The sequence below is a fragment of the Crocodylus porosus genome, unplaced genomic scaffold (assembly GCF_001723895.1).
Source record: "Crocodylus porosus isolate Cpor-Errol unplaced genomic scaffold, CroPor_comp1, whole genome shotgun sequence".
In the NCBI taxonomy this organism is placed as follows: domain Eukaryota; kingdom Metazoa; phylum Chordata; order Crocodylia; family Crocodylidae; genus Crocodylus; species Crocodylus porosus.
Genome location: NW_017728926.1, coordinates 12,158,638 through 12,181,984, shown reverse-complemented (window position 1 = coordinate 12,181,984; position 23,347 = coordinate 12,158,638). Strand labels below are relative to the sequence as shown.

At 43.5% G+C, this 23,347-nt stretch overlaps 1 protein-coding gene across 1 annotated transcript in view; it reads left to right on the top strand.

The window, feature by feature from the left end:
* The window catches only part of UBR4 (ubiquitin protein ligase E3 component n-recognin 4), a 101,759-nt gene that overhangs the window by 15,438 nt on the left and 62,974 nt on the right, over positions 1-23,347 (top strand). Inside the window, exons 16-44 of the mRNA XM_019541488.1 lie at positions 1-103; positions 718-877; positions 963-1,048; positions 2,277-2,446; positions 2,922-3,204; positions 3,886-4,018; positions 4,300-4,379; positions 5,279-5,407; positions 6,500-6,682; positions 7,129-7,251; positions 7,353-7,582; positions 8,208-8,332; positions 9,047-9,144; positions 9,657-9,814; positions 10,577-10,786; positions 12,625-12,726; positions 14,307-14,407; positions 15,064-15,262; positions 15,584-15,772; positions 16,020-16,083; positions 17,073-17,264; positions 17,935-18,005; positions 18,127-18,274; positions 18,726-18,953; positions 19,328-19,498; positions 19,596-19,778; positions 20,092-20,250; positions 21,702-21,854; positions 22,602-22,829. The exon at positions 1-103 is cut by the window's left edge and continues 6 nt beyond it. Of these exons, the coding sequence (XP_019397033.1) occupies positions 1-103; positions 718-877; positions 963-1,048; positions 2,277-2,446; positions 2,922-3,204; positions 3,886-4,018; positions 4,300-4,379; positions 5,279-5,407; positions 6,500-6,682; positions 7,129-7,251; positions 7,353-7,582; positions 8,208-8,332; positions 9,047-9,144; positions 9,657-9,814; positions 10,577-10,786; positions 12,625-12,726; positions 14,307-14,407; positions 15,064-15,262; positions 15,584-15,772; positions 16,020-16,083; positions 17,073-17,264; positions 17,935-18,005; positions 18,127-18,274; positions 18,726-18,953; positions 19,328-19,498; positions 19,596-19,778; positions 20,092-20,250; positions 21,702-21,854; positions 22,602-22,829 (4,459 nt within the window). The remainder of the gene's footprint in view (positions 104-717; positions 878-962; positions 1,049-2,276; positions 2,447-2,921; positions 3,205-3,885; positions 4,019-4,299; positions 4,380-5,278; positions 5,408-6,499; positions 6,683-7,128; positions 7,252-7,352; positions 7,583-8,207; positions 8,333-9,046; positions 9,145-9,656; positions 9,815-10,576; positions 10,787-12,624; positions 12,727-14,306; positions 14,408-15,063; positions 15,263-15,583; positions 15,773-16,019; positions 16,084-17,072; positions 17,265-17,934; positions 18,006-18,126; positions 18,275-18,725; positions 18,954-19,327; positions 19,499-19,595; positions 19,779-20,091; positions 20,251-21,701; positions 21,855-22,601; positions 22,830-23,347) is intronic.

Here is a 23,347-nt window from a genome sequence, read left to right as displayed (position 1 = left end):
TCCACCCCCCCCTTTGGAGAGTTCACCTAGAGTGAAAAGCCCCAACAAACAGACGACTGGGGAGAACGGGAACATTCTGGCCAGCCGCAAAGACCCAGAACTGGTACAGAACAGTCTTCAAGACTCATTGTGTCCTAAGTGAGATATAATGTGGTTCTCAACCCAGAGAGGCTCTCGTCAGTTTGGCACCTAGCAACTTCATTGTTTAAATGTTGTGCAGTTTAGTGTGTTGACAATGAAGTATCACCATCTAGTGGGGAGTGGAAGGCTGGGGGTCTGAATGACAGGGATATTGGTTTCCAGGGAACTTTTGTGCTACTCTTCAGTCAGCAGATATGTCTAAGTAATCGTTATTGCCAGGGAAAAGCAGATATAAGATAATCTGCCATCAGTTTAGTTTGCAGCAGGTGAACTTGCCTGATAATGCTGTTAACAGTTCCTTTATTTAACAGTGAAAATGAATGGTGCTGTTGAGAAGCTAATGAACAGTTGTCTGTGAAAGAGACTTGATGTGGAACGGAGCTGTTGTGCAGCAGGCTGGACTGTAAAAAAAAAACAAAACAAAAAACCCCCCCAAAATGTGTGTTTATGGAGGCAGGGTTTAGCTGGGTATTGAGAAATCTGATAGATTTAGCAATGGCTTTTCTTTGTTCAATGTTTCCTCAACCACTATTGGTCTTGATTCTAAGATGCATATCTTCTTTTCCTCCTTTTCAGTTTTTAAGCTTAGCTTCCAATATTCTGAACTTCATCACCTCCTCCATGCTAAACTCCAGGAACAATTTCATTCGCAACTACTTAAGTGTGTCTCTTTCCGAGCAGCACATGGCCACACTGGCTAGCATTATCAAGGAAGTGGACAAAGATGGGCTGAAGGGTCAGTGCACAAGAACCTCTTTTGGATTTCTAGTCCTGCGGGTAGAGTTGTAATAATAATCAGCTTGATCTTGATTGTGTTGCAGGCACATCAGATGAGGAATTTGCTGCTGCATTGTATCACTTCAACCATTCCTTGGTGACCTCAGACCTTCAGTCCCCTACCTTGCAGGTCAGTCTGCAAAAAATCTGTATGTTGGATGTAAAACCAAATTGCTTGGCTTTCCGTGGGTGACCATGTATTTGTGTGTGAGGACACTGGTGCTTCATACTCCGCTGGAGAACTCTTCTTTGTGGCCCAAAATATTTTATTCTGAGAGTAAAGGAATGGAGCATGGTGGGGCTGGGAAATAAGATCCTCCTTGAGAAGATACCGCAAAGTATTCCACAGGATAGGAAACAATGGTAGACTCGTCATTTAATACTTATTTGTATCTTACATTAATCCTGGAATGGGTTTAAATCAATGTGTGTAGTAATATGTCGATTCAGGTATTTGGTGCCTCTCTGATAGGGTTGAAAGGAAACTATTTGTGTGGGAGATGCTTGGTGATCTCATCTGTATGGAAGAAAGTATTTTTCCTCATAATTTTTTTTTTAATTGGCCGTCTTTTTTTTCTTTGCCTGCTGATGAAGCATTGGACGTTGGCTATAGCTAGAGGTGGGAATTTTCCTGGGGTGTGTTAGTGCTACCCCTGGTTGTTAGAAACATCTTAAACAACACTCTTGTGATATCAAAACATCTGTCAGATCTGGGGTTGAAATGAATTTTTTCTACCAGGTCAGATTGGCAGGACTGTCAGTATTTTGCAGCACAGAGCATATGTTGATCCTCTAATCATGCATTAAACTATGAAATTTCCCCTGCCATTGATGTAGCTGAGGCATTGACAATGCCTGTCTTGTGGCACACTGTTGGGCTCTTTAATAGGGTCCTCTGTGGCTGTGGTATGGATGAAGGAGTTAAAGTGAATGATCTTGTGGACTCTTTTGGACAAGTGAATTCAGGGGACTGTTCTTGATGCCTTAGAAGTGTGTCTTTCCAGCCCAGTGTTTCTGTAAATTAACTCTCTGAGCTGTGGAGATGTTTAAAGGGGAAAATGATTTATTTTCTGTAGTTGGGGTGCCGTTAGCTCAAAGAATTGTTTCTGAATATGCTTTTTACCACAAGAATTTCCTGTGCATCTGCTTGGCTCTTTAGGATTGATAACAAAAAGATGGATACATAAACATCTTAATTTGACCCAAATATGCCAAATATTGTAACTCCACAAAGGGAAATACCAATGCATTAAACTCTGAACCTACCTAGAGATATCAAATTGAAGCCTTGGATTTACTTCATGCAGCATGTAAGGCTTTCCTCCCAACTAATAATATATTTGGTTTTTTTGCATCAGAATACACTTCTACAGCAGTTGGGAGTGGCCCCTTTCTCGGAAGGACCTTGGCCGTTGTACATCCATCCCCAGAGTCTGTCTGTACTCTCCCGCCTTCTCCTAATTTGGCAGCATAAAGCCAGTGCACAGGGAGACCCTGATGTCCCAGAATGCCTCAAAGTTTGGGAGCGGTAAGATAACATTTAAGTATTATAACAACAAGCAAGTTTTCTCCTTAGCTGTCTTCCTGCGAGACAGAATTTTTTGTTTGGGCAAGTTAATCCAACATCGGTGCTGTTCATGTAAGGTAAAAAAATCCTGGGTTGGGTAGGAGAGGGGGGATAGGAGTATTTTGTGTGTTTGAGATGGTACCTTTCAGAAATTCCACAGAAGGAAAAGATGCAGGATATGGATGAGAATAGGGAGTGCAAACATTTACCTACACATCAAGACCTAAATGAACAGAGAATAAAGTAGCTCTGTTAGAACTGATTTGAAAGAGAAAAGGCAAAACTTTTTTTTTGCTAGATTCCTGGTGGGTATTGGGTCCTTGTACTAAGCCCATCGTTACAGTAGCTAAACCACCCCTCTTGTAAGAGTGAACCATAGATGAACAGCTCATCTTGCTAGAACTCTTCCTACTTCAATTTATTTCTCTGCTGGCAGGTTTGTGAGCACTTTAAAACAAAATGCCCTGCAGGGGGCACTTCCCAGTGACACAGAAGACCTGAATGTTGAACACCTCCAACTCCTCTTGCTTATTTTCCACAACTTCTCTGAGAGAGGCCGCAGATCTATCTTGACCCTCTGTATCCAGACCATTCTGGAGCTGACTGTAAAGATGGATTCCCAGTTGCAGTCTGTACCGCTAATCCTAGCTCGCCTACTGCTGGTCTTTGACTATCTGCTTCATCAGTATTCCAGAGTTCCCGTGTACTTGTTTGAACAGGTAAGCTTCCGAGGAAGTACGTTACAGATGTTCAGTCAGGTAGTTTCATAGTTGGTAAGGTTGGAAGGAACCTGAGAGAAGTCCGACCCCCTGCCATGGCAGGAAAAAGTACTGGGGTCAAACGACCCCAGCAAGGTGTTCGTCTAGCCTCAGCAATGAACTATAGCAGGTACTTAATTTGTTGCTTTCTTTTATCTCTAGTTACCCTCCTTTTTAGCCCTTCTGGTAACTCTCTTGAATTCACTAATGGCCTGCGAGGTTGTGACAGCAGACATTTGGTTCTAGCAGCAGCTTTAGTAGTGTTGTGGCATGACTACTGCTACTGTATGTGAATAGATGTTGGATAGCATGAGATGCTTCCACAGTAATGCCCAGAGTAGTAAACCTGCCTTACTTCTGATAAGGGTAGAGGCCTATCGGTGTCTCTTCACTGATTCACAAATACCTTTAATGCAGCGTTCTCCGAGTTTAGCTTGTCTGCATTTTGTTTGTTGGCAGTTCTACATTCGGGGGAAAACAGAACCTTGGACTGTAGTCTTGCTCCACTGACTGAAATGTATAAATCCCGTCTCTACCTGAAAGCGTCCTGTTATTTCAAACAGTTTGTTAGTTAGGACTCTTTTTATATGGGTTTTTTTAGTTATCCGTGAACCTTTGTTTTCGGTGTCTGCATTTACACAGGTGCAATATAATCTGCTAACCCCACCCATAGGCTGGGTCAGCGGATCCCAGGAGAGTAGTAGACGAACCGCTATCCCTATCTACCATGGCTTTAAAGAAGTGGAAGAAAACTGGACCAAACACTGCTCATCAGGTCAGAGGAAGAGCTATGGCAGAATTTTGTGCTCATAGACTTTAGGAATATTACGTGAAAAGCCTTAAAGTAAACCTATTTTTAACACAGTCACCGGGTGTACAGCTTGTCTAAACACCTTTTACAGTTGTGCATGTAATGTGTCCTTAGTTTATTTAGCAAAATTCTTTCCTAGCCTTAAACCATGAATGGCTTGGCTTTGGGGAGAAAATGATTAGTGATGATAGGCCCAACAGTATTGCTAATTCTAAATTTAAATAACTTTGGTATTTATGTCTCAGATGCAGTGCCACAGCCCAGGTTCTACTGCATCCTGTCACCCGAAGCTTCCGAAGATGACTTGAACCGCCTAGATAACACGGTACCCAGACTTCCTTTCTTTAAAAGACTTCTTCCAGACCTTTAGGTTTTGGGTTCTGTTGACTTTACAACAGCCACATGGAGAAATGAGGGGGAAGAGCAGTAGATAGAGAATGTGCTTTTCAGTTCCAGTGCATAGAGAGTCAGTGTAGAAAATGACCTGGACTGCAGATATGATGTACCAGAGAGGAAACCTGCTTGAGAGTTACTGTTTTTATTAAGGAGGAACTGTAAACATTAGCTGCATAGGCGATAGCAGTATAAAATAATTAACCAAGGGATTTTAATATTGTTTAAATTTGTGTTCAGGCTCAAGTTTTAGATGGGCATCTTGGGTGAAACATCCTGAGGCTTCCCAGTTGTGATGTTTTGGCAGTTCCTTTGACCACTCTGTGTTGCTTGGAAATAAACATTGGCTAAAGAACAGGAGACCTCTTCTACTGTACTAACCTGGGATTCACTCAGACCTACACAAAGAGCCTTTCAGTCCAAGTTAACTCTTGAGTTTCTTAGCAATTGAGGTGAAAGGGAGCTGGCTTCAGAATTGCCTCCCCATCTCTTTGCCCCATGTCCCATCTATTCTCGCCCCCGGCTGCTGTCCTCGCTCACTAAAACTGGCATTGTGGCAGCTGACGAGAGGGTAGCATGCTGTTAGATGGGGCAGTTTCTCACGTACATCAGGGATCCTGTTGTAAATTTTGCTGCTTTTAGGCACACGCTGAATGCATCTTTTATCACCCTGGGTGGTTATTGGAGCAGTTGTCACAAACCTGACCTGAGGTTGTTTCTTGCTGACACTCTGCGGTGTGTTTTGCTTGTGCGGGAGAGGATCTCAAGTGCATGTGGATAGGGAGTTGTGCAACTGAGGAAGAAACAATCCTGGTTTGGCTTCTTCCATAGGTTTGTGAGGTCCTGTTTTCTAGGATTGTGAAGTATGATGAGCTTTATGCGGCCCTGACCTCACTACTTGCAGCTGGATCACAGTTTGACACCCTCCGGAGGAAAGAAAACAAAAACGTCACAGCACTGGTAAGGGCGTATGTCAGTGGGGTTATAGCACTGTCCATGATGTCAGGCGGCTCCAGGGGTTGGGTTTTATGAGAGTCTGGGCAATAGTTATGGAAGTTGAGAACTGAATTGTTTGCAGTAGGTTTTTACTTTATGCAAGTTTAAGTTAATGCTCCCAGCAGCAGCAGAATTTCAGTACCATCTTCTGGGGCGGGGTTAATTTGAAATCGGAGCAGTCCAATGCAAACCAAAACAGATAAGCCAGGTCCTGTTTCTTGGCTGGGCTGCTTCTGCAGGCTTTACCTTAGGAGGATCTGTTGCTTGCCCCCCACACAGCAGATCATCTGCTTCATTGGTAGGGGAGCACACTTGCAGGTTGTATACCCCTCATCTCCCATCATGGCTTTCTTGATCCCTTACAGGTCTCTTCCAAATTGAATTGCCTTTTGGCCTTCTATCTGAGGACCAGGTGACCTGCATGCTATTGCTCAATACTTGGTCTCAAACCCATCCCAGGGGAAGCAGCTGACTAAGTCAGAGTTAAGGACTTTTTCCTTAAAAGACCATCCCAATGCTGCGACAGTAATGTGGTTCACTCATGAGCATAACCTGTAGGGCAGTGTCTGTTTCAGGTTTCCCTCACTGCTTAGAAGGAATTACTTGCTCTTTACAGCTAGGAGGGCATATATTCCTTTTGTTGTAGTTCTGTTAGTGAGAGAGAACCTTTTACTCGAACAGCAGGCTCTCCAGGATAGTTTTGAAAATGTCCACTCTCCAAGCCAAGTTGGGTGGTAAATGATATTAAATGACATTTCTGCTGAAGTTCTCTTGAAACATATTATATACTTTTGACTTCAGGCTCATCATGCCTTCCAAATGTATGCAGGAGGTTTAGCTAGAAGATGATGGAATGAGCCACCGTGAAGAAAATAAAATTGTTGAGTGAGCTAAGAAAAGTCATGCCACATTCAGCACAGATAGAAGGGTTGTCTAGTATACTCTAATCTTTGGGATAGTATCTTTACCTACACAGAAACCTAGTGATAGAATTATAGCTGTTCTAGGGCAAATGAAAGCGCTCTTACTGATGTATACCTCTCTTGCCTTTATTAGGAGGCCTGTGCACTTCAGTACTACTTCTTGATACTCTGGAGGATCCTGGGGATTTTGCCCCCTTCTAAAAACTACATGAATCAGCTGGCGATGAACACGCCTGATATGAGTGAATGTGATATCCTGCATACGTTGCGCTGGTCCTCCCGCTTGCGTATCATCTCCTATGTTGTTTGGATCAAGGTACAGTCCTTACCCTTGAATTCTCAATGTATTATTAGAATTTAAAGCAGCAATACTCATTCCTAAGAATGAAGAAAGAAATGAAATTGCAGTAGTGTGTATTGAATCCTAAAGAGGAGAGAAGTGCAAACTGTCTTGGATAGATTAAGCATTTTTCATCCTCCTGATAGCAGTCGGGAGAATTAAACCACCGTATACTTTTAGTTCCAACTTTTACATGAGAATATAGTAGCAGGTGTTTCCATGATTGGCAGTGGCAGTGTGAATCTGCTCTCCCAGGCTTATTGAATGTAGGAAGTGTAGTTTTTGCATAGTAATGGGAAATTGGAATTGGTATATATGTGACTTAAAAACAAATTGCCCTAATATGATAGCTTATGGACTAGTTCATTCCTACAGCCCTTTTAAATGATGTTAAATGTGAAATTTCTTTGCAATTGCTCCAGGATCACTTGATCAAACAAGGCATGAAAGCTGAACATGCTGCTTCTCTCATTAAATTGGCCTCCACTAAGTGCAGCTCAGTGAAATATGATGTGGAAATAGCAGAGGAATACTTTGCTCGACAGGTAAGCTGGTGAAAATGCTAAATATGTATAAGCTAGCATGGAACGTTGACTTTCATATGATGCCTTGCTCTGAAAAATTGTCATCCTTCTGTTTTTAATAGATTTCCTCTTTCTGTGGGATTGACTGCACCACTATTCTCCAGCTGCATGAGATTCCCAGTTTGCAGTCCATTTACACCCTTGATGCTGCCATTTCCAAGATCCAGGTTTCCCTGGATGAACACTTCTCTAAGCTAGCTGCAGAAACTGACCCACACAAATCATCAGAGATAACCAAGAACCTGCTGCCCGCTACTCTGCAGCTTATTGACACCTATGCTACATTCACCAGGTATGAGGATAGTGCGTTCAGAAGGATGAAACTTCCTTTTCTGTCAGTGACTCGTCAGTTTGAGTTATCCATTCCAGTGAAGTTTTAACATAGTCCATTAAATTAAGCATCACTGCTTAATTTAATATATTTTATGGGACGAATGTTTAAAAGAGTGGACTCTGTCGAGAACTTGTGAATTTTGTTCTTTTTCCAAGTTATCGATTTGTTTGATCATTCAAGGGTTTCTGACAAACTTACAAAACAAACGGCTTTACCTCTGAAGATGAAACCTCTTCGTAACATCCTGAGATTGTAGTCCAAGGTTATGTTTCTCTATGCTGTTGTTGAGACAGACAGTGTAACTAGCAGTTGAGGAGATTAAATCTCCTCAAGTAAGATTCCAGGGTCTCTTTGTTCCTGTGGAAAAGAAACTGAAAGTAAATTGGCCTTTTTACTTGCTGAGTAGCCATTTCTGTTAGTAAAAAGCTTAAAGAAGATAAAAAGAAGCAATAGCTAGAATTATACTGCATGATTTATGAGTTAAAATTTCAGAGGTTTGGTTCTGAAGTTTGGCATCTTGTCTGTATTGATGTATTATTTTTGTACGGTCTTCTGAAAGGAATCCTTTCCATCCCCAATACAGATCTTATTTGCTACGGAGCCTGTCTGAAGAAGGCTCGGCTGAAAACAAACCTTCTGAAGAGAAGCTGCGGGGTTATGCTGCTGTCCTGGCTATAGGATCAAGCCGTTGCAAGTCAAATACTCTGGGTGAGCTCCCATGAAATTCCACTGTGCGCTTAAATTTAAGCAAGAGTTGTTGCAATGGCATAAACATTCTGCTTCAAGCTGTTGTACTGCCCAATTTATCCTCCTTCCCAGCTATCATCTCTAGCACCTGGATATTGAGTCTATGAAGTCAGCTACTAAGCACCTAGAGATGTGGAGTCCCTTTCCTTAGTTTAGGACCAGCCTGGGGAAGTCATGAGAGCCATGGCTAGCTTGAACTTCATCTGGAATTGAACCTTTTTGCAATTATATTAACAGTCTGCTGCCCTAGCGCTTCTCTGGCTTTTTAGGCCTTTCCATGTTGTTGTTGAAATCTGCCTGCTTGGCTGCATTTTTAATGGGGGTAAGCTGTCGGATTTGGTAATAAGTGAAGCTTTCAGAGTTCTTTGTGAGGGATTGCTACTGACTAGCGACTTGATGAAAGTATTTTGACAGCTTAGCATCGTTGAGTTAACGTCTTTTTCCAGTGCAAGCTTTGTTTAGAATGATCTTGACATAACTTAGAAAAACACACAACCAGCCTTGCCAGCAGAATGGGACATCAAACAAATCTAACTATCCCTGTCCTATCCAGATAGACTTGCCTAATTTGGATGATGAAGTTCTTGCTTTTAAGCACTGCCTAACTGAATCTCAGATTCCTGGCGATCCCTTTGAAACTCTTTCCAAGAACTCTAATCCCTGTTTTCCTTGCAGGTCCAACACTTGTCCAGAACTTGCCACCGGCAGTACAGACCTTATGTGAATCCTGGAACAACATTCATACTAATGAATTTCCAAACATTGGATCATGGGTGAGTCCAGCCTTGCCTCAGAGTGGTCCTGAAATAACCCTGATGATGTAGCTTTGTGGGAAAAGTGTCTACTATGGTTCTTGTTTAATTTCAAAATGAAATAGTAAAATCTGATCATGGGGAAATACTCCTTCAGGTTAGGAGGGTTCCACAATCTGCTATCACAGGAGTGCTCCCGATTTTACATGAATCAGCACAGAATTCAGGTATTCTAACCTCTAACAGAAATTTGACCAATAGAAATTACAAGTCTGAGCATGTTGTATCCTTATCAGCACAGCCGGGTTGGTCAAATCAAGGCAGAGATCTGTGTAGTGCTATGAACAGAAGAACTTCTAGCACTATAGGGCTTGTAGGACAACAGTGGACAACAGTGGATTTTTTAATTCCTTAAAGGTGAACTTCAAATTGCACACTGACAGTCTGCACTGAGCTCCCATATGCTTCTCCTTTCTGATGCTCCATACTATGCTCCCTGTGATGTCTTCTAAATTTGTCCTTGTTCTTTTTAGCGCAATGCCTTTGCAAATGACACAATCCCAGCGGAAAGCTACATCAGTGCAGTTCAGGCTGCTCACCTGGGCACCCTTTGCAGCCAGAGTCTACCTCTTGCAGCCTCCTTAAAACACACGCTCCTTTCCTTGGTCAGACTCACTGGGGACCTCATTGTGTAAGTGAATGTTTTTATTCTCTCGTTCTGCAGGTTCTTACCTTGCCTTTCAACTTGCAATTTCTGGATATGGGGAGAAAAGAGGTGATGGAGTCTGATCTTGAGACCAGGGTCTAAGATCTCTAAACACTGAACTCAAGTCAGATTCAGAGCAAGCACTCTGAATTGTGTGTATACATCTGGTCTTTGACACTCAGTTTCTTTATGGTTTTTCCAGTTTCAGTGAACAATAACTTTGCTCTGGCAAAGGATTTCTAGAAGCCAAACTTCTCCCTCGGAGGAAGAATACGTAAACTTTTTTTGCAGAATTGGAAAGCAGCTGAAGTGCGATCTCGCTTTTTAGATTATGACACCAAGTACATCATGTTGGGAGTGTTAGTGTTTCCAGAGTGTCACAAGAACCAAGTAGAACAGAAATCCTTCTTGCCTAGTGACTTCACTGTGGGTTTTGGATACATGTAACTAGAGGCTGATACTGCAGCCATTTTAAGAAGATATACTGAATGGTGCAGGGACTGTCTAGGAGAGTGTTGTGGCTGTTTAATCTACTGCAGTCGCTCACATAGTTTTGGGAATCAGAAGTATCTCAGAGGCAATAGGTAGAGGAGTTGTTCAAAATGGGCTGTGGGCTTGACATGGATCGTGGCTGTCATCTAGAGTTGTATTCTGCCTGCATGCCTCTTAATCTAAATTTTACTGTAGAGTTCATTTTCTAGCATGCTTATGTCAGTGTTAATGGAGTTCCTGTTTTTTCCTTTCAAGCTGGTCGGATGAACTGAACCCACAACAGGTGATACATACTCTATTGCCCCTTCTCTTGGAGACCAGCACGGAAAGTGTGGCAGAGATCAGCAGCAACTCCCTGGAAAGGGTCCTGGGGCCTGCGGAGTCAGATGAGTTCCTGGCTCGTGTCTATGAGAAATTGATCACGGGATGTTATAACATACTGGCTAATCACTCCGATCCCAACAGGTAAACACATACAGACTGGCCCTCCTTCTGGTATGTGGCCAGGCATGTGGGAATGATGATCACAATCCTTATGCATCAGTATAGCTTCTTTACCAGCATTACAAACTGGCAGGGACTAGTATGTTCTCTTCTGTGCTGCAGGAACTTCAGAGGAGTGCAAGATACAAATAAGCAGTGTGAATGTGATAATCTGCTTTAACTGAGTATGGACCCTATGTTTATATTTGAACAGTGGAGAACTTGTGGCTGTTAAACAAACGGATGTTAAACAACGAGCATGAAATCAAGACTTGAGATGCTGATCAGAACCATTGTGTTCAGCTAATTCTCTATTGTTTGCTCTATTAAGTTAGGCTGGCTAATCCCAGCTTTCTCATCGCAAACCAGACAGATTTATGCCTTTCCTTTCCCATTCTGTCTGTGTAAGTACCAAGATAATCAGCTTCGTGTACAGGTGCACATCCCAGCTATCTGAGATGTAAAACCATTATGCATGATGATATTGCATCTTTTTAACATTGATCCCTGGTGGATGGAAGAAACTCAGAAGGGAGCTGACTACATATTCTATTAGAGAATGAAAGTGTAATTGGATTTTCCATGGAGGGTGCGTTGAGGGAATGTTTGCTGCAGAAGCATGGCTGTTATTCCAAGCCACACAAGGAAAAAAGCTTGCAAAAGAGTGCTACTAAAAGCAACTTGAGCCTTATAGTGGGCAGCTGATTAGACATGACTTCACAATGTGATACACTGGCCTTTTTTGCTGCCGTACAGGTGGGGTGCATTCATAAAGGCATCAAGTAATGGTCTTTTCTGTGTGCTCTGGGTCGAACACACCCTAGTACATTGTTTTCAAGTGCAAGCACCGGGTACCAGAATGACTGGTGACTTGGAGTTTAGAAAAAGCAATACAGGGATTGGAAAACAAGGAAGTGACTTGAGGGAAGCTTAAAAAGAGGTAGATGCATGGTTTGGTGTAAGGCTGAAGAGTTTAACTCCACGGGGAGAGAAAAAGTATTGGTCACAGTACATCTAGAGGCAATGAAAATGAAAAGACCTCCTGACATATCTCTGTTGTTATTGAGTAGTCTCTAGAGAGAAGGGGGACTGATCACGTTGAACTTACAAAACCAGAGTGTTCTTCGTAACACACTTTTTATATAATCCAACATTGGCAGCAGTGTGGACTAGACCAGGGGTTACTAACCTATGATCTCACCTGCAAGGCCAGTTGATTTGGCCTGCAAATGTGGGGCTTTATTGACAGGTCGCTTTTCCCTGTTCCTGTGGGTAAAAGTTGCCAGTGTGGGCACCTGCCCTCTGCCACCATGGGGAAAAGCAGCAGTGGATGGGTCTTAGTGTCTGCCTGCCTGGCTCTGGCCTCAACTGGGTCAATCCAGCCCCACAGCCTTAAACGATTGTCGACTGCCAGAACTAGACTGTCTGGTTACTCCTTTCATGTCTAACAACTTACTCTAATGTTGCACTACAACCTCATTTAATTTGAATTGCTTTACATTTTCATAGGGGCTCTCACTTCCATTTGTTTTCCTTGGAGTTGTATTTACTTGTAATTGTGTGGTTCTTCCTTAGTTCCCACTGCCTGGTGAGCCAGGGCTGCTTTATCGCCGGCTGTAGTGTGAATCTGTTAATGTTTATGTAATGTTCATTCGTTAGGGTTCTTTCCAGTTCGAGAAAAAACTTTGCTTGTATAGAAGTCATGGGTTTATTTGTTAAAATGATTTACCATAGTTAAGCAATTTGCACTGCACTGGAGCTGTGAATGTGCACTCCTGCTTCAACTTTATTTTATTATTATTTTCTTTTTTAATCCTCAGTGGCCTTGATGAGTCTATCTTGGAGGAGTGTTTGCAGCATCTGGAGAAGCAGCTGGAGAGCAGCCAGGCTCGGAAAGCCATGGAGGAATTCTTTTCAGAGAGGTGAGTTGTGATGGGATGTGACATATTGAAGAATTGCTCTCTCCTCTCTCCTTTCTAGTCTTGCCACACTTGCCTCTGTGGGGAATATGTAGAGTTCGCAAGGAACATGTTGCCTTCTTGTGTAGGATTTTTAGGGGCATAGACAGATATAACAATTATATCAATAGCAAATGATTTAAACTGATAGGATCCAGCTGTTACTTCACTGATTTCATAGATGTTAGGGTCAGAAGAAACCTAAGTAGATCATCAAATCTGACCCCCTGCCCTGGGCCGGAAAGAGCGCTGGGGTCAAGTGACCCCAGCCAGGTACTTGTCCAGTCTCCTCTTAAAGACTCCCAAGGTAGGGGAGAGCACCACCCCCCTTGGAAGCTCATTCCAGATTCTGGTAACCCTCACTGTAAAGAAGTCCTTCCTGATGTCTAATCTAAACCTGCCCTCTGTCAGTCTGAGGCCATTATTTCTAGTAACTCCAAGGGATGCCCTGGTAAATAGAGCATCTCCTCTTCCTTGCTGCCTTCCCCTGATGAATTTGTAGACAGCCACAAGATCACCTCTCAGCCTTCTCTGGTGCAGGCTGAAGAGATCCAGGTCCCTCAGTCTCTCCTCATAGGGCCTTTCGTGCAGGCCTCTAACCATATGGGTGACCCTCCTTTGTACCCTCTCAAAGTTATTTACATCCCTCTTGAAGCGCGGCGCCCAGAACTGGACACGGTGCTCCAGCTGCAGTCTTACTAATGCTGCATAGAGGGGAAGTATCACCCCCTTAGACCTGTTTGTGATGCACCTGCTAATGCATGATAGAGTGCGATTAGCTTTACTGATCACTTATTCACATTGACGACTCATGTTCGTCTTGGAGTTGACCATGGCTCTGAGTTCCCTTTCCACTGCTGTGCCGCTTAGAAAGTAATCTCCCAGTCTGTAGGTGTGCTGGTGATTCCTTCTCCCTAGGTGCAGCACTTTGCACTTACCTTTGTTAAACTGCATCATATTCTGTTCTGCTCACTTTTCCAACCTGTCCAGATCCTCCTGAATCGGTTCCCTGCCCACCAGCGTGTTTACTTTGCCCCATAATTTGGTGTCATCTACGAATTATACTTCTGCATGATTCTGTAGTGACACAAGTGTAGCAAAGCCATTGCAGCTTTAACCCTGCTTCATTCAGTGTCAAACTGGGGCTGTTTCTAATTTGTATCACTACAGTATCGTGCCCAAGTAACAGTTGAACTGGGGCAGTTGCTGTGTGCTCCAACCACAGCCCCTCCTCCCCTTCTGAGGACTATTGAAAGGTACATTCATCTATATCCTTTTCTGTAGCGGGATCATGAATGGAGTTCTGCCTTCTAAGGGAGCTTCATGTGGTACTGCATCTTTTATGAATCTGTGACCTCCACCCCTGCCTCCTTTATTATCCACCATCATATCAGTCTTGTTTTGCTTAGATGCGTCTCCCACCTCTCTGTAGTGCTTGACAGCATGAACTGTTAATCTTTAAAATGGGAGACAAGGAATAACAGTGAAGAAAAATAGTTCAGCTTCTAAAAAGATCCCGTTTTGTTCTTCCTTGTCTCAATTAGTGGAGAACTGGTCCAGATCATGATGGCAACAGCCAATGAGAACCTCTCAGCTAAATTCTGCAACAGAGTCCTGAAATTCTTCACTAAACTCTTCCAGCTGAGTAAGTGATACTCTTTAAACTTTGCATCACAGCTTTGTTTGGATAACATGTTCACTCTGCATATATTGCAGGTAGAAAATGCTTGAAAAGCAAGTGTTAGGAAGAAACTGAAGACTTGAAATATGCCTTGAACAAATTGTCCTTTTATTTGTTCCCTTTCTCACCTCTTTTCCCTAGCTTGAGTTCTGTCGTTACCACACTCTTACTTATTTTGTTTTTATTTCCTTAAAATATTTGTCCTTTCAGTGTGTATTAGAAGCTCAGTTCCAGTTGTCAGAATTCCACTTTAGAAAGAAGTTGAGTAGGAAGTTTCGTTGTCAGGAGGAGCAAACAGGCGGGGATAGTCTGGCATCATCCTTAATGTGTGTGAGCATGTGAAGATAGTCACTAGTTGAAAAATGTCACTGGGTATCCCCCGTTCTGAGAGAGGGAGAAAGAGCCTGTGGAAACTAATGAAGGAATAGATTTAGAATGGTCTAAGAGGAATAGCTGTACGGTTGAGTGCCATTGATGGATTTCTGTTGCGTTTTGCTTTTGGTACCAGTTTCAAGGCATTGTCTTTGTATTGGCATGAGACTAGTAATAATAGGAAAAATGTCCTTTTACTTGTTCAGCTTAAAGATGCTTTATCAATCATTGATGTCTCTGTCTCTTAGCTGAGAAGAGCCCTAATCCCAGCCTCTTAAGACTCTGTGGCTCCTTGGCCCAGCTGGCTTGTGTGGAGCCTGTACGTCTTCAGGCCTGGTTAACCAGGATGACTATGTCACCCCCAAAAGATTCAGATCAGCTGGATGTTGTTCAAGAAAATAGACAACTGCTGCAACTTCTAACAACGTACATTGTTCGGGAGAACAGGTAGAGTTCCTTTATGTGACTGACTTACTGTGCGCTCAATAAACATACAGTTTGTTGTGTAGACAGCTCTTATTTATCTATTACATTAACAACTACTGATGGGCGTTAATTCGTACTGTTCATCTGTCACATTGCAAGGCCCCTGTTGTCATTGTCAGAACAGTCAGAGCGTGTGTCTGTCTCAAGCAGTCATCTGTGATGTTCTGGGAATTTGATTTGCTTTGGGGATGTGGACACTGCAGAGCTCAAAGTAACTGTGAAATGCATTTAACCGGGTCTTGAATGGTTTAATTCCTCTTGAACTTTCTTATTGTTGATTAGCCAAGTTGGAGAAGGCGTGTGCACTGTTCTGCTGAGTACCTTGATACCGATGGCAACAGAAATGCTAGCCAATGGTGATGGAACGGGCTTTCCTGAACTGATGGTTGTGATGGCAACTCTAGCTAGTGCTGGGCAAGGTGCGGGCCATCTCCAGCTTCACAGTGCTGCGGTCGATTGGCTGAGCAGATGGTAAGAAGAATGAGAACTGTGTTGGTATTTAGATGGCTCTGTGGTTGGACTTGAACTTCCAGGGAGTTGGTGTCGTGTGAGGGTCGCCCTTTTTTGTTGCATTCCCTGTAGTTGAGAGTGGTGGAGGCAATTTAGGATAATCGTTTCAAACAGACTACTTGAGATTTTGTCCTTAGTGAGGATTGAATGAATATTTTCCTCAGAATGACTTTCTGTATCTATTTTCTTACTTTCCTTTGTCTTGCAGCAAGAAATACCTGTCTCAAAAGAATGTTATTGAAAAAATGAATGCTAATGTCATGCAGGGAAAGGTAAGACATGGATGGTTCTCTGCTCTCATTATTTAGTCATGGGCCAATTCTGTACCAGAGATGTTGGTTTGTTTTGTGCTGGTTTTCATATTTGACTATACCCATTGTAAGTCCTAGTGTGAACTCCTTCATTCGAGTATAAAAGTTGCCTGTTATTGATGTTGCTTATCCCAATTCAGAAGCTGAAAAAGTCTTACCAGTGTGAGCAGTTTTATGTGGCCATAAGTGTCTGCACTAGTTGGGTTTGGGAGTTAACAAATCAAGTTAAAACAGCAAACTTTCTAGTGTGAACAAAGCCCCAAGTATTTTCGGTATTCGGTGACCAGGCCTAGTTTACCAGGCAGTTGATTATAATTATGAAATAACTGTGTTATGTGTTTGGATACATCTTTGTAAAGTCTTAGTCTTCCCTTTGCACTGTTCTTTTTATACACAGAGTATACTGACCAGTTTTCTTTGAAATGCTCTGTAAACTTAAGTTCACTTTAAAGTCCCACATTTACCCTTTCAGAACAATGCCATTGCCATTTCAGTGTCTCCATCTTACTGAAAATTTGGCTCTCTAAAGCAAATATTGCAAGTAAATAAAATTCCACCTTTTTCTGGGCAGACACCAAACGCAGGTTGTTTCGGCTGATATTTTGTTTTCTGAAGAGCAAGAGGTGCCTTCTTTTCTTTTTCTATTTTTTTCTGTTCATCTGGCAAGAGGTTGAAACTCACCTGGGTTTGGCATTTCCATTATCCTAGTGCAGTGCAGCTTGTACACTACACATAGCTGCATGTGACAGATAAGTCTTACCCTGGGCCCACGAGGCGTAGCAGCGTCCAGTTGTGCCCTGTAGTACAGTTAAGTGATACAGATTCTTTTGGTCTTTGTCTTGAAAAACTAGAAGCATTTTCATATGGCAGAGCAATGTTCATGCTCATTTAAAATTCGTTTGAACCAGCAGAATTTAACTTTTTTCTCTTTTGTCATCCATTGCTCATAGCACGTTACCATTCTGGAGTGCACGTGCCATATTGTCTCTTATTTGGCTGACGTCACCAATGCATTGAGCCAGACCAGCGGCCAGGGACCCAGTCATCTTTCGGTTGATGGAGAAGAACGGGCCATAGAGGTTGATTCGGATTGGGTAGAAGAGCTGGCTGTGGAGGAAGAAGACTCTCAAGCTGAAGACTCGGTAGGTTCTGGGCTGGAGGTCAAAGCAGGCTTCTGTGTTTCTATACAGCACCCAGATCAGATTTATGCTGGTGTAAGAGTGAGTTTTTTCTTGCAGTTTCAAATCTGGACAAACCCAGAGTGGAATATGAAAGCTCAGCTATATCCACTGTGTCTTTTAATTATTATTGGTAATAAAGATTGGAACTCAGCTGGCAATTTTGTTAAATGGTGCGTGAGGTAGGAAAGGTCCGGCTGATTCTTGCACAGATCCACTGCATCGGCTTTGTTGCCCAAGGTAAAAGCTTTTGCCAGGAAAGCAAAAAATAGAGACGGTGAGCGAGAAATGTTGAGTAAGAAGGTGTTGGCCTTGTTGATTCTAATAAGTGATTAAACTGGAGTAGGTCTTTAGATGCCCCTCTGTGAAATTAAATCCATCATCCTCAGTATTTCACTCTTGTAAAAGCCATGGCCCTGGCATCTTATTTTCATTATCATCTAGTTCTCCTTGGATGCAAAGTGAAGTACTTAGCCTCTTGTTGCTTGGTGCCTGCTTTTCTTTGGCATATGTGGTGCTAAAATCTCCTTTTTCAAATGTGTTTTCAGCAGAGGGGTTTGCTCTAAGTCACGTGACTCCAAAGTAGGTAGGTGTGTGTCAGGCACTGGTTTAAAAGATCTTCCTTCCTGCGCAGGATGAAGATTCTCTCTGTAACAAACTCTGCACCTTCACCATCACACAGAAAGAGTTCATGAACCAACACTGGTAAGAGTCTTTCCTTTTCAGAATTTCAGCCTGAATTCTCTGGCTGTTACGATTTGGGAGAAGCCTGGTTTGCAAAATCTTTGAGGGGCGGTCATTTCTAACTTGTTGACTCCTTGTGCAGGTACCATTGTCACACTTGTAAGATGGTGGATGGTGTTGGTGTCTGCACAGTGTGCGCTAAAGTTTGCCACAAGGACCATGAGATTTCTTATGCCAAATACGGTTCCTTCTTCTGTGACTGTGGAGCCAAGGAAGATGGCAGTTGCCTGGTAAAAGATCTTCATTATTCAATTGAAACTGTCCTGACGCTATCACAAGTTGCCTTATGTTTGGCTTTGCCTAGCTTTATCTTGCACAGTGCTTATTGCATGGCATCAGTGCATCAGAACCCCAGTTTGTACCCTAAGTCTACTGTAAAATAAGCTTACCCCTGCTTGTGGCTTAATAACTTCATCCCATTCATGAAGAGGATATTTGCTGGCAGGTCTCTGTCCAGATTACACCTGTGAATCTTCATAAATGACTTCTGCTTCAGTGGTCAGCTTTGCGTTGATCACTTATCGGATCCTTGCTCCTCCGAAGTTTCCTAGCAGCTGCTACTGTTAGTACCTCTCACACATAATAGCCTAAGGAGTTATTCTTACTTCTGTTGAAATAAGTAGGGGTTTGATCACTGATATTAAAGAACTGGGCCCTCAGTGTTTGCTTTATCTTTTCCAGGCTCTGGTAAAGAGAACTCCCAGTAGTGGTATGAGCTCCACCATGAAGGAATCTGCGTTCCAGAGTGAACCCAGAGTGCCTGAGAGTGTCATCCGCCATGCTACCACCTCCCCAGCAGAGAAATCCAAGGTCACCATCAGTGAGGGGAAGGGTCCGGATGAAGAAAAGCCAAAGAAGAGCAGCCTGTGTAGAAATGTTGAGGGCTGTCGGGAGGAGCTGCAATCCCAGGTACAGTTCAAAATGCATTTAACAATCAGGAACAGTACCTCAGGGTTTTATCTTCCTAGAAAAAAAGGCTTTCTTTCCAGCAGCCAGCACCATGTAGTTAAATGCTTCCATCATTTGATTTAGAGCCATGCTGATACTGTTAATGCAGGGAAGGTTGAGAATTAACTTTGAGTATTTGTGTTTCATACTGGTATTTGATGCAGAGTGAAAGTGTAGTAGGCTGTAGGGGATATTAGACGAGCTGTGTATTTCTTGGTTTTTTTCTTTGCGTAACAAGCCCATAAACACTGTCTCAACATAACCTTGTGTGTGAAGTTCTAAGAAGGTTGCAAGGTTATATCTTGTGCTTTACTTGCTATGTCTGTTTCTTGCAGGCCAACTTCTCCTTTGCTCCTTTGGTGTTGGAGATGCTGAACTTCTTAATGGAGGCCATTCAGATTAACTTCCAGCAGGCTTCAGCCATGGGAAGCAGCAGCCGGGCACAGCAAGCCCTGAATGAGCTACATGCTGTGGACAAGACGGTGGAAATGACAGATCAGTTAATGGTATGTTACTAACAGGCTTGCTGATTGAAATATCTGCTTTAGGTATTTGGGCGTTTAGGAATGCAGGGATCACTTTTTTTTCCCTCCAATATCTCAGGTCCCAACTCTTGGCTCTCAAGAAGGTGCCTTTGAGAATGTCCGAATGAATTACAGCGGTGACCAGGGCCAGACGATCCGACAGCTAATCAGTGCTCACGTGCTGAGGCGGGTAGCGATGTGTGTGCTCTCCTCCCCTCATGGGCGCCGCCAGCATCTGGCTGTGAGTCATGAGAAGGGCAAGGTGAGTTGAGAGTGGATGCACCTCGGGACCAGTACTATGCTATGCTGTACAGTTATACTCTGAAGTAAAATGAATCAGACTTCAAGTGTTATACAATAAGCAGAAAATCAATTGGACTTCCCACTGTCAGAACTGGTTACTCTCTAGTCTAAACAATTAAATAGGAAAGCCTCCGTGAGTGAGTATTTCGTCCTCAAAGGGGGGGAAGTCTTGCTTGCTGCAGGGACACTGATGGGGTTATATGAGAACCTAGATACTGTGAATGTTTGTGATCGTTGGGTTGGAGAATTAACTTGACTCCGTTATTTTCTAGATTACGGTGTTACAGCTCTCAGCATTGCTGAAACAAGCGGATTCCAGCAAAAGGAAACTGACTCTCACCCGCCTTGCCTCTGCACCAGTTCCCTTTACTGTGCTGAGCTTAACAGGAAATCCTTGCAAGGAGGACTACCTTGCTGTGTGTGGACTGAAGGTGAGGTTCTGGCATGCAAGAGCTCCTTCACTGCTTGGAAACGTAATCTCAATGCAAATGGGGCACCTCTTCCAAGGAGATGGGTTATAGAGTTACAGCAGACTGTACAAGATATGCTGGATATGCTACTGCATTCAGCTCTTGAATCACTTACCTGGTGTTTTTAGCTGCAGCTTCATTTAGTACTTCAGTCCTAATTGTCGTTTTAAACTATTTACAATAATACCCAACTAAAAGTCTTCCTCATCTAGTACTCACTCAGCTGCTTGTATGTTGGTGTGACAGAAGCTAAATATTACGGCTGTGTGAAGCTTCGGTTGCTGATTCAGTTCGGCAGAGATTTGGCCTGATTTGGTGGCTGAAGCTCCAAATCTGAATTGAATCGGGAGACTGTATAATCTCTCCAAATCAAATCGGAACCCTCTGAATTGATTCGGAGAGATTCGATGATTCAGACGTAGACACAGCTTTTAAATGTTTTTTCTTCATACATCAAGATACCAGGCTGCTTGTGACCACTGAGATGCTCTGGCGGATGGCGCATCCCACGGGAGTGTGGGAGGCTCCCCAACACACTTGGTGGCGGACCCAGAAGTACTTCTGGTCCACTTCCAGGTCTGCCGTGGAGCATGTGGGGGACTTCCACCCCCTGGCTCAGTGACTAGTGCCTCCTGGGTCTGGGGAGGCACCCAGGGTCCCCCCACAGCCGATCTCTGAGCTGGGGGAGCACGGGGAAGTCCGCTGCTGAGCACGCTGGGGGGCCGCCCCATGCTCCTGTGGGACTGTCTGTCCGCCCCACCATTGCAACGTTCATGAGCCATGCCTGGTACTTCGAGGCATGTAGAAAAAACATTTAAAGCTGTGTCTATGTCTGAATCACTGATTCTCTGAATCAGCCTTGAATCCTCAGATTGGGATTTGGCCAAATCAAATCAGAACAGTGATCCAAATCAACGAATTGAATCTCTATCCCCCGAATCGGGCCAAATCTGAATCAAATATGGCCCGCTTCGCACACCCCTACTAAATATCTGCACAAATAAGATATTTGAAATGAATGCGACTTAAATATGGTCTGTAGTCATTTCCAGTGCTGAGTAGTGGGTCTTGTTTTGCATGCTTTTGAAGCTTCATGCAGTTCCCACAGTTAAAGACGCATGCTAGTCAAGAAAGAGCTTTTTTTCAAACATTTTTGCAAACTCCAAAAGGCAGAAGCGTTCATCTGAAAAGCAAGGATTGGATTCTGCTTTCATGAATCCATTAGGTGGGACTCTGGGCTGGAGGACAGAGGCAAGGATATTGGGTACATAGTATGTTTTATTGGATCAGCTGCTTAGGAGAGATCTTAAACAAGATTTTGGGTGAAAGGGACTGTTCCTCAGGTCTGGATTCCCGCCCCCCAACTGGACAATTGGCTAAGTTTAATTACTTTTCTCTCTCTCTTGTCCTAGGACTGCCATGTGCTAACGTTCAGCAGCTCTGGGTCCGTCTCAGATCATTTGGTACTTCATCCCCAGCTGGCCACAGGCAACTTCATCATCAAGGCTGTCTGGCTTCCTGGGTCTCAGACGGAGCTTGCTATTGTAACTGCAGACTTTGTGAAGGTAGCATCACTAGCTTCTGGTGCTGTTGGTTGTTCCTCATTTTTCCCTAAACTGAGGCAGTTCTGGCAGTTGCCAAACTCACTGGCATGTTTGTCAAAATGTCGCAGTGCTCTTAATTAGAAGCTGTTGTGTGTTAGTAAGGGCAATAATATTATCTTTAGCTTTTAAATATGTATCTTTATTCACTTACTCCTTTTGTTACATTTGTATTCTACCCTCTACAATACAAGGGCTCTGGGCAGTTTGCAGTAACAAAAAAACCCCCAAACCAACAACAAAGAACAAAACACCAAGATTATAATGACAAAGTATATCTTTGTTGCAATTAAAAAGGCAAGTCTCACACCTTGTGTTGCAAGTGCCTGACTTGTGACACTTCCCATATGGTTTTCAGAAGTACTGAACACCTCTGAGTCCCTTTGCCTTCAGGTGCGAGCGTTGGTGCCTCTTCAAATCTAGCCTTGGTTGCCTAACTTTTGTACACCCAAAACTGAAGGCTGCTTTTGAAGTGTGGGGCCAATATTTCTTTTATTCTGCTGAAAATTAAAAGAAAAACGCAGCTTGTGGGTCTTCGGTTACTGGGGTGGTTCTTTATTCAGCTGTCCTCATGCACCTGCACAAGTACTTGCATGTTTGTAGGAAGAATCTCTGTCGCTGCATGGTCTCAGCACTTGCAGTGCATTGTGCCCCATGAAGAAAGGCTGTTCTACGGACTTTTTGCTAATTGTTCCCCCCCTTCACCCACAGATTTACGACCTTTCAGTAGACGCCTTGAGTCCAACCTTCTATTTCCTTTTACCAAGCTCCAAAATCAGGGATGTCACCTTTCTGTTCAACGAGGAGGGAAAGAACATCATAGTCATCATGTCCTCTGCTGGGTACATCTACACACAGCTCATGGAGGAGGCAAGCAGTGCCCAGCACGGACCGTTTTATGTCACCAATGTGCTTGAAGTCAGTCATGAGGATCTGAAGGTAATGGTGGTTTTCCCTTCTTGCATTGCAGTGACGGTTTATTTTCTCCCTCTGCTCCTGAAAGGAAGAGGCGGCAGTATCCTTTTCTTTTCTTGATTTAGTTCAGTGGTGTGCAGCCTCCAGCCGTGTGGGCTGAATGAGTGGCTCAGAGCTGGTCCGCGGGCTGGATCCTGCAGTTGCAGTCCAGCATGCTGACTTACCCTACACACTGGATCCAGCCACAAGTGACCCTGCACACCAGTGTGATCCATCACACAGGGTTCTGTCATCTGGTCTGTGAGATTCTCCACCTGTCCAGAAATTTGGCAGCAGGAGAGTGGTGGCAGCATTATAACTGCTGTCTCCAGAGCTGCTTCAATTCATGCTGCCACTGCTCTCCCTGCCTCCAGGTTTCCAGATATGTGAGAAGCCCCACAGGCCACATGACATGGCCCTGTGAGCTGGAGGTTGATCACCCCTGATTTAGATCAATACTTTCTCTAAGAAAAGAAATATCCTGGCACTCAGAGGGTGGTGGG